Genomic DNA, 18,768 nt, shown 5'->3' on the forward strand with positions numbered 1-18,768 from the left:
TCTTTCCAACACACCTCTGAAATTGCTGCTACTACTTGTTTTTGGGGCGGGGGCGAACTGAGAGGCTGTGGGATCTTAGTTCCCTGACCAGGGATTGAACCCGCAACCTCTGCAATGAAAGCGCCGAGTCCTACCCACTGGACCGCCAGGGAAGTCCTGCTACTACGTTTTTTTTGTTTTATTTTGGTTTTTTTTTTTTTTTCGGTACGCGGGCCTCACACTGCTGTGGCCCCTCCTGTTGCGGAGCACAGGCTCTGGACGCACAGACTCAGCGGCCATGGCTCACGGGCCCAGCCACTCCGCGGCATGTGGGATCTTCCCGGACCGGGGCACAAACCCGTGTCCCCTGCATCGGCAGGCAGACTCTCAACCACTGTGCCACCAGGGAAGCCCCCCTGCTACTACTTTTTAAACAGCTATTGCTTTTTTTTTTTTTTTACTTAAGAAATAATCCAATTTCAGAGAAATTTAAGTACAAACAGCGAAGTTCTCACATCATATTCAGTAATTTATCAAGCCCAAGTCATGCCACATTACAGAAAAATGGGACTCCTATAACAGAAGGCAGACCCTATTTATGTAAACTATATGTCTCCTTTGATACTTTTTTACTAATTAAGTCTACAAGGTTTTTTTTCTAGCAAATTGGGGTACAGGTAGAAGGAAGTCTCTAAGGCAGTAGACTCAATGAAGGAACCACCATCAAATGGTCAAGTGTGAAACCCACCTCAGAGGAGGGCAGCCTGGTAACCCTGCTGTGTTTCCCTCCCGCTGACTTTCTGGCACGTCAAGCAGCAAGATTCAGGAAGGACCATATGGTGCCATACAAACAAAATCAAAAACTAAAACAGGAAAACAAGAAAACCCCACAACTCTAGCATTATCCTAACTAAATTAATCCTGGAATAAGGTTCTGAGGCCATATTTTGTTTTGGAATAATGACAGTGCCCATAGTGAGCAGAGAAGTCTATTAAATGGTTTACCTGTGAAATATAACCTGGAGGCACATGGATGGGAGGAATGGATCCATTGGGTGACATCATGGGAACTTCAGCAGGCCCTAAAAGAGGCAAGAGTAAGATATTAACAACTGAAGAAATATACATTATTCAAACTAATCATTGGTATTTTAAAATATTATCAAAACTGAAGAGAATCACTGACTATTTTCACTAATTGGTACCTCGTGCCTTAGACGTGAAATCACAAATGAAAAGGAATTCTCCAGCTGCATAAGTTAAGGGGGTGGGGGTAGGAGAACAGCTATGAGCATCTTTTTTTTTTTTTAATATTGTTTTTCGGCTGCACTGGGTCTTCGTTGCTGTGCGCAGGCTTTCCCTAGCTGCGGCGAGCGGGGCTATTCTTCGTTGTGGTTCACAGGTTTCTCATTGCGGTGGCTTCTCTTGTTGCGGAGCAGGGGCTCTAGGCACACGGGCTTCAGGAGTTGCGGCACACGGGCTTCAGGAGTTGCAGCACGCGGGCTCAGTAGTTGCGGCACGCAGGCTCTAGGGTGCACAGGTTTCAGAGGTTGTGGCGCTCGGGCTCAGTAGTTGTGGCACTCGGGCTCAGTAGTTGTGGCTCGCGAGCTCTAGAGCACAGGCTCGTTAGTTGTACAGGCACAAGCACAGCAGGGGCTTAGTTGCTCCACAGCATGTGGGATCTTCCCTGACCAGGGATCGAACCTGTGTCCCTGGCACTGGCAGGCAGATTCTCAACCCCTGCGCCACCAGGGAAGTCCCTATGAGCATCTTTATAAATATTTAATGATTCCCAAAGCCTCAAGTTCCATAAATTAAGGCTGCTCAGTTAAGAGTAGTCTAACAAAGTAGGGCAAAAAGTTTCCTTTTTTCCCTTTAAAAGAATGTATTATCAATATATGCTTAAGTAAATAAATTTTTAATGAGTTTATCTCCTCTGGTTTAAAAAGCTCCTATAGACTTTGGGTTTATAATTTTCATTTCGATTATTATTTTCAATAAGTTACTGTAACATGCCATTAATTTGACATAGAAGAAACCTTTCAAATACTCCAAACCAACTGAATTTGACAAGTCTCTTATAAGGCAGGGGGTAAAAACAGATTATATTTTAAAACTAGACACTATTAGGAATACTCATACCAAATTTACTTGGATTATTTCAAAGTAAAGCATTCAATTAACAAGAGGTTAGTTTCAAAATATTAAATTCAACAAATGTTAATCGCATGTCTAAGGAAACAATGAAAGGCAAGGCAAAGCTCAGTTACTTAAGACGTAGTTTGAGTTAATATTTAATTACAAGGAAACTGATTGTCATAACATCAAAATCAACTTCTGACACCCTTCCAAAGATCCTACGACTAAATGGTTTCCCTGGAAGTATAAGAACCACAGGTCACTGGTTTTCAGTTTGACAGGTGGCTCCCCTATTTAGCAACCCATGTCCCAAATGTCAATCCAAAGCTGTGTTTCTAGTCTTGAGATGTGACTTCCTGGCTCCAAGTGCCCTGTGTTGTTTATTTGCTTTCTCCTGATGTGTGTTGTGCTGCCGGCAATGAAAATTGCTCTGCTGTAACAAAAACCAAGAAAAATACAACCCTTTTCTTGGCAAAAGAAGACAGACCCTGCCACCCAGTGCTGCACTTACATATAAGCACAATGCATCTTTCACCTCACAGTACAATCCAATGTTACAACTACTTCTCAGGAAAAGTGTGGAGGGACAGGGATGCTGGGGTGCCCGTCCAAAGGTCTACAAGTATAGGAAAAGTATATAGGAGAAGCGCAGAAAAGATCTGAATATTCATGTAACATTCCTCATGACTAGAGTTGCTGCAACTTCATGGACAATATGCCAAAGTACTAAACTATCTGATAATCTCTGAACACATACAAAATACCACAGTAGTCTCTCACATAGTAACACACTGGTCATCAGTTAAAGAAAAGGATGACGATGCCATAAGAATGGATAATTCCACGATCCCACTGTATTTTTAAGTATGATTCCAACTAATACATCCAGCAATCACTGAAGGCACTTTCCAAATTCACCTTCCAAATCCATCTTCCTCATCAGCTTTAGCATTTTTGCCACAGCCATTAAGACATTTAGGTATTTACTAAATATTTCTATTTGAATTGATTCACTTAAAAGTCATAGACAACTATTTCACTCTTGGCCTGAGTACTGTCTTTGAAATCCAAGGGTCAACGCGCTCAGCTCTATAAGCAGGCACTAAGAGCGCGGCCTCTGCCTGGTTTCACTTCCCACCTCACTATTCACACTGGTTGTGTGACGCTGGACAAGTCACTTAGCCTTTCTATGCCTCACTTGTCAATAAGAATAACAATCCCTACCTCATAGGTTTGTGTTTAAAGACTAAATTCAATGATACATGTAAAAGCATTTAGGGCAGTGCATGGCATAATAATCACTCATCAAAATGTCAGCAATCTTTACAATTTTTCTCTTTTTTTATTTACAGTTTTTTGTTTTTTCCTGTTCTTTCATTACAATTACATTTTAAGCACTATTTTTTTTAACAGTACATGTCCCTGTAACACACAGTCAACACGCATACTCTTTGTACAATACTGACTTATGAGGCAAACCTTCCTCATCAGATAAATAGCAAATATTTCACAGTGCAGAGTGTGAACAGAAATGCTACCACTTCAATAAAGTATTACTTTTTAATCACCAAAATGTATACCAGGCAAACAGTCTCTTAACCCCAGGCATGACCCCTAAAACTGTTAAAGCCATTTGTATAAAATGCTTTAAAGAATGCAGGACAAGTAAATGATTTACAGCCAGAAAATGTTTTCTTCCTGGCCTTGCTTTCAAAAGTAGCCAAATGACTTTAACATGCTTGTTCCCCCTTTCTCTTGTCACTGTCATCAAAACCCTTTCAAAAAGCCTTGCGAAATATACAGTAATGGTTTCTGAAACTCAGCTCTGTCCTAGAACCCTAAGGTTTCTCTCCTTTCTGAAATAAACCATTGCATACACAGGCATTCAGGAGTTTAAAAGCTAGGAAAATAAAATCCCTTTCACAATGGTGGTATGAGAAAAGTTATTGTCTCCCTAAATACTTATCTCCCAATCAGTGAGTTTATGCCTCTGCTCAACAGTTTGTGTTTGAGAACCTCCTGATACTATTATAATTCTTCCCTAATTAAAACACAAACTTCGCTTCCTAAACTTTTAGGACTACTAGATTCCTTTTGATTTTTAATCGATAATCTCGTGACACAGAAGACTGAAAGGATATAGCCCTGAGAATATGTGGAAAATGGTTCTCTTCTTGTTCAAACCACCAACACCGGATATGTGAGGGGTAAAAAAGGCACACAATCTCCCCAAACTAACTTCCTTTCTGACTGTATTGGGAAACTATCCATCTATTAAACTTTTTGGAAAAAAAACTTTTTAAATCTCTTAAGATATCTGGAACCCTCTTTATTAAACACTCTTCTTACATAAAGGTAGGTCTACACAAATATACATACACATAGATTAAATAATTTGAACACAAACATACACTTCCAAACTACTTCAGATTTTTTTTTTTTTTTTTTTGAGAAACTAAATAAGAAGCTCAGCTAGAGACCACATGAACTCTTCCACAGACAGATGAAAGATGTCACACGTACAATTTCTAGAACTGGAACTAGAATGTTTTCTAAAACCCAAGTAATTCTATGAAAAAAATGCCTTGGGAAATTTGATCAATTTCAGGCTGTGACTTCAACAGTCAAGAACCCCCCCCCCTTTTTTTCTTTTTTCTTTTTTTAACATCTTTATTGGAGTATAATTGCTTTACAATGTTGTGTTAGTTTCTGCTGTATAACAAAGTGAGTCAGCTATACGCATACATATATCCCCATATCCCCTCCCTCTCATCTCCCTCCCACCCTCCCTATCCCACCCCTAGGTGGTCACAAAGCACCAAGCTGATCTCCCTGTGCTATGCTGCTGCTTCCCACTAGCTATTTTATATTTGGTAGTGTATATAAGTCCATGCCACTCTCTCACTTCGTCCCAGCTTACCCCTCTCCCTTCCCCCTCCCCGTGTCCTCAAGTCCATTCTCTAACTCTGCGTCTTTATCTCTGTCCTGCCCCTAGGTTCATGCGAACCATTTTTTTTCTAGATTCCATATATACGTGTTAGCATATGGTATTTGTTTCTCTCTTTCTGACTTACTTCACTCTGTATGACAGACTCTAGGTCCATCCACCTCACTACAAATAACTCAATTTCGTTTCTTTTTATGGCTGAGTAACATTCCATTGTATATACGTGCCACATCTTCTTTATCCATTCATCTGTCGATGGACACTTAGGTTGCTTCCATCTCCTGGCTACTGTAAATAGTGCTGCAATGAACACTCCCTTTTTTTTTCATTGAACAAGATGTGAGACACAAACAAGAACTATGATCAGTTTATAGTCATTAAAAAATTTAACCACAATATGCAAGTACATGGTCTAACATCTTAAAAGTCTGCTAGCATTTGTTAATGGATTGATTTTTCATTTACTTACAGCAAACTGTGAACAAGAAAGTTTGGAGAGCGGCTTAATTATTCAACCAACAGTAATTCATGCAATGATCCTACAACTTTATTCTCACATCAAAGAGACTGAAGGAGAGTCCAGCAATGTTGTATTTCTAGGGACACATAGCTCATGGAGAGCTTCTAAGCCCCTGCCATGGCTGTATGACCATTCTGCTTCACTCTGTGCTTCTTCCCTGCTACCAGGGATCCCCCCCAGAGCCCACAAGAGCCCCTTGCTCTGATACTATATTCAGAATATTCACCCATCCTGGGAGAAGAGTTAACTAGATTGACTCGAGGAGAATGTACAAATGAGGTTCAGACATCTGAAAGTGGTGGAAAATGGGAATCCAGGGTATATATTATCATTTAAATTAGTCTCAGAAATAGATTAGGTATAAATAATTAATTACACCACAATTTTGACATTTTGAAATGGTATTTTTTATAAACTGAATATTTGCCAGTAGGTAAACAAGTAGTGAATAAGTAGAATGTTATGATTGTAATTGTCTATAAACTGGTACTTGTGTGTCCAAATGGCTACTTTCAACAACAGCCATTAGTAGTAATAAATCACATTCTTAGCTTATTAACAAATATTATTTTGTTCAAAGAGGATGAAAGGGGTGGCGGGGGGGAAGGATGTAAGAGGACTGAGATCATAACACAGCAAGATAAAGGAAAGCTAATGAGAAAAATAAAGCAAGGGCAAAACACTGATGTGATAAAATCCAATGAACCCTATTTAAAAAAATAAAAAGACACCTGAGTCTTTCTAAATAGCCAAAAGATAATTTCTTGCTCGTTGAAGTAATCATATGGATAAGGCCACAGCTAATAGGTAACCAGATAATTATGGTGAAAGCACTTATCAAAACAAACGGTCTAAATAAAAGTACACTGCGGGCTTCCCTGGTGGCGCAGTGGTTAAGAATCCACCTGCCAATGCAGGGGACACAGGTTGGAGCCCTGGTCCGGGAAGATCCCACATGCCGCGGAGCAACTAAGCTCGTGCGCCACAACTACCGAGCCTGTGCTCTAGAGCCCGTGAGCCACCTGAGCTCACATGCCACAACTACTGAAACCCGTGCTCTACAACAAGAGAAGACACCACAATGAGGAGCCCACACACAGCAATGAAGACCCAACGCAGCCAAAAATAAATAAATTAAAAAAAAAAAAAGTACACTTGCGCTGTTTGCCAAGGGTCTAAGACTGAATACAAAATGTGAGGTCTTCTGGTGAACCTTGTGAATGTCTAATAATGAATCTCCAGTTATCCACAGTGATTCAAGACATGTAGATGAGCAAAGAGATTATGTAGGCACTTTGGGGAACACTGATTTTTTTAAAGCTATTCAACACTAATTAATCCCACAAGAGAACTAAAAGGAATACAAAGGTAATAAAATAAAGCACAGGTTCTAACCTAAGCTTAAACTCTAGTGCAGTGGTTCTTAAACTTTAGTGTGCATCAAAATCATCCAGAGGGTTTCTGAAAATCCAGATTGCTAAACTCCACTTCCCATAGTTTCAGAATCAGAAGATTGGGGGTGGGTCTTAAGAGCTAGCATTTCTAACAAGTTCTCAGGTGATAACCTCTGACTTAGTAGGTTAAAAGACAATAAGCATACACAGCAAACACTACACTCAATGGTTAAGAAACTGAAAGCTTTCCCTCTAACATGAGGAACAAGACAAGGATGCCTACTTTCACCACCACTATTGACATTGTACCAGAAGTCTTAGCTAGAACAACGGGGCAAAAAAAAAAAAGAAAACGAAACAGAAAAGGCATCCAAATTGGAAAGGAAGAAGTAAAATTATATTCGCAGAAGACATAATCCTATATATAGAAAATCCCAAAGATTCCATACACAAAAAACTATTAGAGCTAAAAAACGAATTCAGTAAATTTACAGGGTACAAGAGCAATGCATAAGTCAATTGTGTTTCTATGCACCAGCAATGAACAATCTGAAAAGGAAATTAAGAACACAATTCTATTTATGACAGTATCCAAAAGAATAAAATACCTAGGAAAAAATTTAATCAAGGGGGTGAAAGATTTATGCACTTAAATTACAAAACACTGCTGAAAGAAATTAAAGAAGACCTAAATAAATGGAACTTAAGAACACCTAAACAAAGACACGGAATGGAAGACTTAATATTGTTAAGATGGCAATACCGCTCAAAGCGATCTAACTGAGTCAATGTAATCTCTACCAAAATTCCAACGGTCTTTTTGGCAGAAATGGAAAAGCCAACCCTCAAATCCATATGAAATTGCAAGAGGCCCCAAACAGACAAAAAGAATCAACTTGGACCCCTACTTGACATCATATACAAAAATTAACTCATCATAGATCTAAATATAAAAGCTAAAACCATAAAACCCTTAGAAGAAAACATGGGTATATATTTCATGGGCATCTGTCAATGGATTCTTAAATGTGACACCAAAACCACAAGCAACAAAAGAAAAAAAATAGAGTGGACTTCATAAAAATTAAAAACTTTTGTGCAGAGGACATTATTAACAAAGTGAAAAGACAACCTATAAAATAGGAAAAAAATATTTACAAATTCGGTATCTGATAAGGAGCTAGTATCCCAAATATATATATATATTGATAATTGTCACGACTCAACAAAAAGACAAACAACCTAATTTTTAAAATGGGTAAATCGTTTAAATAGACATTTTACCAAAGAAGATATACAAACAGCCAACAAACATATGAGAAGATGCTCACAACATCGTTAGTCATTAGGGAAACACAAATCAAAACCACAATGAGGTACCACTTCACACCCCCTACAATGCCTATTCTCAGAAAAATGGAAAATAAGTGTTGGTGAGGATGTGGAAAAACTGGAACCCTTGTACAATTGCTGGTAGTGATGTAAAATGATACAGCTGTTGTGGAAAACAGTTTGGCTCTTCCTCAAAAAGTTAATCAGGAAAGTACCATTATGACCCATCAATATCACTCTTAGGTATAATATACCCAGAAGGATTGAAAACTGGGATGCAAACAAATACATGTACACACACATTCACAGCTTCACTATTCACAATAGCCAAAAGGCGCAAACAGCCAAAATGTCTATTAGGGGACGAATGGGTAAATACAATGTGACATAATACACACAGGCAATATTACTCAGCCATAAAAAGAAATGAAGTACTGATATATGCTACAAGGTTGAAAACGTTACGCTAAGTGAAAGAAGCCAGACACAAAAGGTCACATATTGTGTGATTCCATGTATATGAAATATCCAGAATAAATAAATCAACAGAAATGAAACTCAGATTTGTGGTTTCCAAGGGCTGAGGGATGGGAGGGATTTGGGAAGCAACTGCTTAATAGATGCAGGGTTTCCTTTTGGGGTGATGAAAATGTTTTAGAACTAGAAAGAAGTAGTGATTGCATAACACCGTAAATATACTAAATTGCCAATGAATTAAAATAGTTAATTTTATCTAATTAATAATGTTAATAGTTAATGTTATGTGTATTTCACCTCAATAAAAGTATTTTTTTTTAAAGAAATGATGAGCACATAACCAAAGAACTGTAAGATAGTAAAACTGGGGTTACTAATAAACTACCAAAAAGCAACTGAACATAAGCTTCCTAGAGCACATCTTCATTCCTCATACATTAATTTCTGGGAGGATGCTATTTCTAGACACTGTGCTATGCAAAAAGCCAGTAAAGTGCATTCTCTGTCCTCAAAGCACTCACAGTCTAATTACGAGGAACAGATATATAAACAAACACGCACAAGGATGCACTTCAGGCACTGTCTAAATTTAGCAAGATTTTAAATGATTATCACCCTATGGACACATTAGTAATTACAGAAATGAGCTGTTAGAAGGCCCTTAGGATTTAGGAGAGGGCTCGCTGTTTTACAACTAAAGAAACTGAGGCCCAGAAGCAAACTGAGAAGCTGGCAGGCGATGGAACAACAGGGTCTAGAAGTCAGTTTTTCTAGTTTTCAGCCCAATGTGGTTTCCTTCAGGACTAAGTTTTGTTGTTTCTTAAAATGCTGCTGCAAAGTCATTTTCTCTCACGGTGTAATTTTCACATAGAGCCAGGTATAGATGGCACGTTTCTCTGGCTCAGATATATTGGTCTCTCCAAACTGTAACTACTTCTTCCCAAAGGCATCCTGCCAGAGAGGAAACAAACTGGGAAGAGCAGAATCTGAGCAGTGCAAAGAACAAAAGCTTTGGAGCTAGTGAGGCCTGGGCTTGAATGTGAGCTCTACCACTTGCTAGCATGACCTTGGGCTAGTTACTTAAACTCTCTCTGACTGATCAGCACTTTTCTGACCTACAAAAAAGGATGACAAGAGCTAATTTCAAGGGTTGTTCTGAGGACTGGAAGTTGTAATAATGCATATAGGGTCCAGCACAGTACCGTGTCAAATAATGGTATTTAAAAAACAACTCCAACATTGTGCCACGAAGAAAAATACTGTATGAACAAAGAGGTTAATAGAGACTAAGCATTTATCAGAGAGACAAATGAAGAGTTATATGCTTTCTCAAATGAGCAAGTCAGTTGTTTTGTCCTTCACAATTTTTCCCTCTAAAAATGTGTTTCCATCTTGTACCTTCAAAATAATATTCTCCTTTTAAAAATATAATGCGGGCTTCCCTGGTGACGCAGTGGTTGAGAGTCTGCCTGCCGATGCAGGGGACACGGGTTCGCGCCCCGGTCTGGGAAGATCCCACATGCCGCGGAGCGGCTGGGCCCGTGAGCCGTGGCCGCTGAGCCTGCGCGTCCGGAGCCTGTGCTCCGCAACGGGAGAGGCCACAACAGTGAGAGGCCCGCGTACCGCAAAAAAAAAAAAAAATATATATATATATATATATATTGCATTCGAGATATATGAATTATGATTTAAAAACAAGGAACAAATTTTTAAAAAAGGAAAAGATGGCTGCTTTCCCATAGTTGTCTACTTTCCCATATCTAATACTAGCCCTCTACCTCTCCCAAAACCACCTGTTATCTTTTCCTAATTTCTAGGAAACCTCAGAAAATTGGGTATGCCTCACTTTCTAAATGTCTGGACAACTCTAAATCAAAGGATCAGCCCTTGTTTTCTGAAAGCCAATCCTCTACATCTCTCTGACATTGGCTTTATTACAAGAATTTCTAGTCTGGCTCAGCTATTGTCCTTAAAAGTAGCAAGTGACCGTAACAACAAATTGCCCAACGATGACTAAAATATTCCTGTTGAAGTCTTCCTGAAGTAAACCACTACCAAGAACCAAAAGTGAGCTGCCGATAGAACTCATAAATAATGGGTCACCACCATCTTATCATTTATCCATTTAAAAACACAAGAAGGTGCTACTTTAGTTAAATATGTTATACCATTTTTGAAATGCAAGTCTTTTCTTTCCAAATATTCCTCTTCGAACTTGTTCTGCTACTTAGCTGTTATAAGGGCATCAGGAGTAGAGCAAGAGTTTAATTCTCACATAAGACTAAACTTCATCAATCCCAATTTTCCTTAATTTCAAAAAAATTGAGATATCTACCCACGTTATCAAGTTGTTTTTAGGCTTAAATGTTAATAAAATCTGTATACTTACTGAGTGATTATAGAGTGCTTTTCTTATATTAGTTAATATTTTATTGCATTCAATTCAATAAACATTTATTGTACAAGATGCTGTAAGGTATTAAAAGCCACACAGAAGATTCTACAACAGAAACGTTACTAACAAACTACTACATAAATAAGCAGCAATGTTTTATTAGCGGCCAAGAGCTCTGGAGCTGGACAATAAAAATCATCCACGGGGTGGGTAGAAGGAGCATATTTAACACTTCCAGTGACTGACAATGAATGGTAAAGGATGTCGGTGAATCCATTCACAACAGGCATGATGCCTAACGCAGTTTTAAAAAGAACTTGATTTAAATTCAGGCCTACAGGAATACAAGCTCTAAGACTGTCAGAGATATTAGGTACCATGAGAGAGGCCAGTGATACAGCCTTCGACTCCTGATTTTAGAGCTCTTGGTTGTTGCTTTGTTCAGTTCAACAAACCTTTGCTGAACCCGGTCTAGTTGCCAGACCCGGCACAGGATGCCAAGGACACAATGACATTGAAGAGAACAAGCATTTCTGCTCTTAATTATGGAGAGAATGGCATGCAGAATGAGTAATGCACAGGTGCATAGAGTGCGGGGCGGAGGGGGAAACCCAGCTTTGTGTCCTGCTTTGGGCCTGAGGTTTCTGCGACAGACACTGTGTGTCTCGGCATGGAGTCAGGCACATAGTCCAGACATCTCAAGCAGCATGGGCATTTGGTAAGAGTCTAGTCTAGCAATAGAAGTGATTAAACAATTAGGTAGGAGGCCTATGAAAAATGGTTCCAAAAGTTCATCTTTGGAAAAAACAAAACACAAGACAGTGAGTTCACAGATACAGCCTGATGTTGAAGCTGGACCTCCCGAGGTCTCAGGGCCCTGCTCTTCGTGTTAAATTTATCACCCTCTTCAAATCTGGACCATAACTTAACCAGTCCACAAAATGAAAAACATTCAGTGTCACCCTTCCAGTTAAACTTATCTAAATGAACACTAAGACTCAGTCTGTCTTTGTTTGATTTTTAATGTCAGGTTTTAATGGCAGATAATCCACGGATTTGCTTATTGACACTTAAACTAGGACCTTATAAACTTCAAAGCTCTGAGGAATGAAACAAACACAACTCAGTAATACTGAGAATGAGCTTCTGATATTTTACCAAAAAAAGTCCCTGCAAATACTAGCAGCAAAATTAAAGTCATCAAAAGGGCATTCACTTCGAAGCCTTTTAAAGCAAATCTTTCCTAGCATGCTTTCTCTATGCCCATCAAAGGGCATCAGAGAGCCCCTCACACTTTCTTATACAGGGTAATGAGGACCATTTTGCCAACTACTGGTATTAGCTAATAACAAATTCAAGAGGAAGTTGCCCAACAAACTGAGTCAGAATGGGTGAGCATAACTTCAGTGGAACCCTCCAAGAGAGTCTTGTTGAGGGTAGAAATTTATTAGAGCAGAGTATTTCAATTTCATTTTAAATGTCCTGAGATAAAACAAACTGATATTTTTAAGAAATAAGTCTATTAATTTTGTAGAGAAAAAAATCAGAAAGAAAAATTATTCATTAAAAGGCAATGGCAGAGACAGCAACTAAGCAACGTGCCAGCAGGATTGGGGCAGAACTTATTCACTGTGGCACTGAGTATTTTAAAAGGGTTGCCTTCATTCTCTCACCAGCTTTCTTTGCGGTCAGAAAGGGTTATGAAAGGGAACAGGAAAGAATAAAACCCTGTCTACTCTTCTTCTCCAGACCTCAACTCCCACCCCATTTGGCTGCCCCACAAGCCTGTTTTCTCCCGGGAAGGAAAGAACAGCAAACAAAAGATGGGACAGCAAATAGATATTTTCCTAACAACTCTGTGAAGAACTCAGGGGCAAATGTGCACTTCCTAAATAAAATAATGTGCGCTCCTCTTTACAACTCCAAGGTCATGCTGTAGAGGGGCAAGTTTGAAAATAGTACTGAAATTATTAACCCAACAACAATATGGGATTGCACTCCTCTCAAGATCTGTTTTACATTATTCATCTGTCAGAAATGAAAGACTATTAAAACATCACCCACCTGAAAGCTGAATTACAGAAATAATAAGGTATAGCTTTACCAACATATCATTACACAATATATTGGGGGAGTTCAATTACCCGTTGCTCTGATGAGGTTTACAAAGCCAACCACAGAGGATACCTTTTAATTGCCCTCAAGGCTGGCTCTTCTGCTCCCTGCCCTCCCACCATGAGCATGCTTCCCGTAAAGGAAAGCCTCTGACAACATTCTAAAGGCATTTTATTGACAACATCCCAACATGGTTTACTACCTTGGTTCTTTTAACTCATGCACCTCAAGGAAACAAAGGCAAGAGAAAAATGTCTGGGATCCACGGCACAGAACTGCTAAAGAAAACCAACAGTTATTATGGAAATGGAAAAAAAATAATCCAAATGTTCCACAGAACACAAATCACAGTTTATCTACCTGATGCCATTTTTCCTCCAACTATAAGGTTATTCTTTTCACTTACTCACAATCACACAACGTCAGGTTGGAAGCTGCTTCTCAACAGAAGACCAGCAATCTTCTGAAATTAATTTAATTTTACAAAAATGTTTTGATTGCTAATAAAAATTCTCTAAATTGTCCAGTGGTTCGGACCTAATAATGGGCTTTGAGATGACTACCTCACTTTACAGTTCTAACCTCTGCCTTACCTAAACCATGTAGAGGAGACCAAGAGAGTAAGTGAGAGTTCCTATAGACCAGCCACGTTTACACAGCTTGTTGCTTTTACTCTTTTTTGTTTGTATGTGAAAAACAAAGGGCAGGCTGAGACTGACAGTAAACAACAACTACGAATAGGTTAGGCTCTCCCATTTGAAGTCTGATCAAAGGCAGTCAGTAAACACCTCCAAGTAACTGCAGGAAGGTTGGATCACCCTGGCCAGTTATTTTCTCGGCTATAAAAATGAGCTGACACAGTTACTGTTTGAGGGGCAGACAACTGCTTTATGGCATAGATGCTTTCTCGTTCTGGCACACTGGTTCAACAGAAACAAAAATTTTTACTAAGCAGGCTACAATTTCACTTTCAAGTATCAACCCTCCACTTACAAAGGGGACTGAGACAAATGAAAATGGAGGGTCTAAGCTTGGGGAATACGTAACCAGAAAGATCTCCTAGCTGATTAACTGCTGTCTTTCCCTAGCTTAAAAAAAAAAAAAAAAAAAAAAAAGGAAGCTTTTCAAGAGAATGATAAATTTTAAAGTCACCCCATCCAGAGAACTACCAGCCAGTCAGGAATATCCAAGACTAGGCCATACCGGGATAGGTAAGAAAAGGAAAATGCAAAATTACCAATATGTTCAATGAAAAAAAAAAAAAAAAATCAAAACAGTAATTTCACTTATACTACCATCAGTGGTTAAACAACATAACCAAAACCAGATACACACAACATACAAACACGAGCAACTCCTAAATCCCTTCAAGGCAAAACATTCATATTAACACCCTTCCAGTCCAGACATCCCTATCACATTAAACTGTGAGCATCAGAAGTTGTGAGTATTTTTCAACTACTTATCTCCATCACTGCCTTTGAGAAACCATTGTGTTTTGTGACTTCTCTTCCCTCTGACATCACCTATGAAATAATCCCCATGTGCACATGGCCTGAAGTCCATACCTTAAGCCTCATACTTACCAAGTGATCACCTTCACTTTTAGAAGAGTAAAACAGTGTCAAAATATTTGATTAAAAATTTCCTGGTCACAGATATGAGGTCAGGTCTGTTAGGTAATGTGTTGCTAGAACAAAGTGAAGATCTGATAATAAGGAGAAAGAAAGGTTTGGGGCAGCAAGATGACATTCTCGTAGAAGAGAGAGGAGGAACTAGACATATACTGAATATACAAGAAGGAAAAAGAAAAAAAACCAAAACACAGAAGGAGGAAATAATCTGGTGGACTGGGGAGAAAACCTCAAACCAGGCATAAAAATCACACCCAGAAAATATTTGGCCCCAATTAATCTCTACTGAATTGGTTTCCAATTCAGTGTGATACATTAAAAGGTCTGTGGTGAGAGCACACGCATGATATTCAAAATAGCAACTCAAAAAAAGCATCACAGGAATCTAGAGGCTGGTCAATGATCCATTTCAGCTTTCAAGCGGTATTTTTAAAAACTCTTCTCTTCAACCTACCCTATGGAAACCAACTGAAGCTCAGTGGAGATATGGGATCCAATCCACAAGGCCTTGGGTAAGTCACTTAACTGTGCATGTTAATAACTGCCTCGAATGCAATGTAAAAGAAAAGGAACATGATGATTTCCATGCTTCCTTCTAGAGCAGTAGCAATGGTGTCATTTAGGCCTATGCTTGCAGATTCTAGAAAGAGCTGTTAGTGGACAATCTCTAAAATCCTTCCAGCTGTGAGCCTCAAATGAGAGTTACACTAGAATCTCTGGGGCCTTTTGAAAATGTAGATTTCCAGGACCTCTGGAACCTGCTTTCTTTCACAGGCTGACCAGCTCTCCCTTCCTCACCCCTCAATTATACACCCCATTGATTTTGATGTAGATGTACTATGGATCAGTCAGAGGAATAATGACCTAGAAAGAATGCAATAAAATAAATAAAAGGGCGAGAAGAATAATCACATTCAAGATCCTTGAAGCACGTCTCATTTGTACTTACTTTAAGCCAAATTAGCTGAGTCTTAATTTCAGCACAATGCTTAAAAGTGAAGAGGGAAAAGAGACAGCCAAGTTCCATAAATTTTATCCAATTGATGGGTATTTAATTCAATATATATCAACAAAGATGACTATAATTTGGCTAAAAATAGTCCTCCAGCTTTAGTCATAGTAAAGCTACTATTATACTTCCATGGCAACAACAAAATAATCACAGAATTTTATATAATATAAAATAATAAGCATTCTATTAAGCAGTCTATACAAGTATTATATTTATTTATATGATTACAGGACATCAGTGACAGTTTAATACGAAACTCTATGCATCTAAAAATAAACAAACAGGGAGAACATTTGATAAAATCTTTGTAACTGTTTTTAGTTGACAGCCAAGATCACAGAATCAAAATTCCCTTAGGGGTGGCAAGCATCTTAAAGGTCATTCCGTCCAATTCCCTACTTAAGGCTTGAACTGCTGATCAAAATCTCTAGCAAGTGGCCAGAATATTTCAAGTAATACAGAGTTCACCTTCTGAAAACGCAGCAAATTCCATTTTTTAGGAATCTTAATTGAGAATGGGCTTTCCCTTTTAATAAGCAGAAATCTGAATTCTATTCCTAAGAGTCATACAGACTAAACGTAATCTCAATCCCATAAAACAATACTTCAGATACTTGGAGAGTTAAATCTCATCAGGCCTCCTCCTAAAGACAAAACTACTTGGGGTTTCTTTACCCTCTCCTTCTTTGTCATGGCTTCTAACTGCATCCCCAATGGTCATCCTAACAATCTACCTTGTCTATAGCCCTTTTAAAACTTCTTAGGTTCTAAAAACATTACACTAGGGACGTCCCTGGTGGTCCAGTGGTTAAGAACCCACCTTCCAGTGCAGGGGACGCGGGTTTGATCCTTGGTCGGGGAACTAAGATCCCACATGCCGTGGGGCAACTAGGCCCACACACCACAACTACTAAGCCCGCATGCTCTAGAGCCCGTGCGCCACAACTAGAGAGCCCGTGTGCCGCAACTAAGACACGACACAGCCAAATAAATAAATATTTTTAAAAATAAAATAAAAACATTACACTCCATCACTCTGTAAGCACAAGGTGTGGAGAATCATCACTGCCCTGGTCTATTCACAGTCAAGCTCAGACAGAAATAAGACCACTGGTCTCTCCTCCACACCAAGGCCAGCTGACCAATGAGGATGAATCCCTGAGTGCTCCATGCCTTTGGTGACCCATGGGCCTCTGCAGTTGAGAACTCAATTCACTGCAGGCGTTAGGCAAAGCCCAAACAACAGGGAACTGCTAAGTTCAAACCTGAGAGAGATCATGATTTCACTGTTTTTGCATTGTGGATTATACTAGGTTATTGAGATCATTGGTATCAGAATCAGCACTATAGTCATTACTTAAATATGTATATCTTCACATTTATATGCTATGAGTATCTTTTATGTGATATTATATGAAATCATTTAGATACTATAGTTTATATGTTTTTAGGTGTATGTGAGTGTATTGTCAAATGAAATCATAATATAAAGTTCACTTCATATGAAGTAATCTCATTATCATTAACCCAAAGGTTTTTGTAACAGAATAGTTAGTAGTTAGGCATTAAATGACATGTCTGTAATCAAGATACTTCCTCGTTTTCAATCTCAACTTTTGCAAATGTGTCAGTGGCAAAATTTCTACACATGGGTAAAACATCTAAAAAGCAGGTAACTTCTCAGCTGATACTTCTCTCGCTTGAGCCAGTTAAAAGAACATTTTCTTCCCTAAAACTTTAGCTTATTCTTCTCAACATTTATACCCATTTGGGTATTCATAAGCAAATCTTTTCATTTTTTGCATGTGGCTACAAAGTTTTTTAAAGAGGACTACAAAAATGCAGGATCTTACGAAAAATTAATACTTAGGTTTTCTTAAATCCTAAAGCAACCTAATAATACTGATTCATTTTACTGAAACATGTCAATAACTTTGATGGCCTTTATTCCATCACTCCCTACCCAGCTCTCCTCCCCAAGAAAAAGAATGAAAATAACAGTTTGTTCCCACCTTCCAACTTAGCTAAATCTCATTAATGTTTTCGAAAGTGCCAATATAATCTGTGAAATATTCTGGAAAGGTTTTCTCACAGATTCTTGATTCTATTTGAATTTATTATTTTAAAAAACAAAATTTTCCTTTTTTGAGAAGAACTCAGTTTCTCATTTTACCCCACGCTTCAGGTTTTTCATGAGGACTGTTAGCAGTACAACCATATTGCTATGGGCTTATAACAACTTATAGAACTCTCAACTAATGTGGTTCCCAAAGGGATCACCCATTCAAAACATTAAATTTAAATTCATCTACGTTTATTAGTGGTCCAAAGTCTAGAATCCCTACTGTGGCTCAACAGAGTAAGAAGAAGAAAAACAAATGATGCATCTTATTATGTGTAGCACAGGGGCATATTTTTATAAATATCATATTTCACCAAGTCAAAGATACCATCTATAAGACAACATAATTTCATATGCTACTGAAAAAGAAAAAATGTTGCCTTCAATTGACATTCAATCAAGTATAAGATGCATGACAATTCAAAAGATGTTAAAATGGGAGTAGAAAAGTGTTTTTTAAAATTCATGAAATATGGGATAGTCTGAGAAGAAACTGAAAGAAATCAGAGAGTTCACAATCCCAATCTGTAGACCTATCCAATGGCTCAGTGGATGATTAAGAGGTTTGTGAACACAATCACAAAATTCCCATTAACAACACGGTTTGGAACAATCATTAAGAGCCAGCTTTAGAGTGAAGCCAGTGTCATACAGAGTGAAGTAAGTCAGAAAGAGAAAAACAAATACCGCATGGTAACACAT

The 18,768-nt window shown here is 38.5% G+C and overlaps 1 protein-coding gene across 3 annotated transcripts in view; it reads right to left on the reverse strand.

Moving 5' to 3' along the window:
- FNDC3B (fibronectin type III domain containing 3B) overlaps positions 1-18,768 on the reverse strand; it is a 358,190-nt gene that overhangs the window by 168,330 nt on the left and 171,092 nt on the right. For all 3 annotated transcript variants that reach the window (XM_082839878.1, XM_082839880.1, XM_082839879.1), the window contains exon 4: positions 985-1,061. In XM_082839878.1, the coding sequence (XP_082696004.1) occupies positions 985-1,061 (77 nt within the window). The remainder of the gene's footprint in view (positions 1-984; positions 1,062-18,768) is intronic.

This window comes from Leucopleurus acutus (genome assembly GCF_964270905.1).
Source record: "Leucopleurus acutus genome assembly, chromosome: 5".
Taxonomy (NCBI): domain Eukaryota; kingdom Metazoa; phylum Chordata; class Mammalia; order Artiodactyla; family Delphinidae; genus Leucopleurus; species Leucopleurus acutus.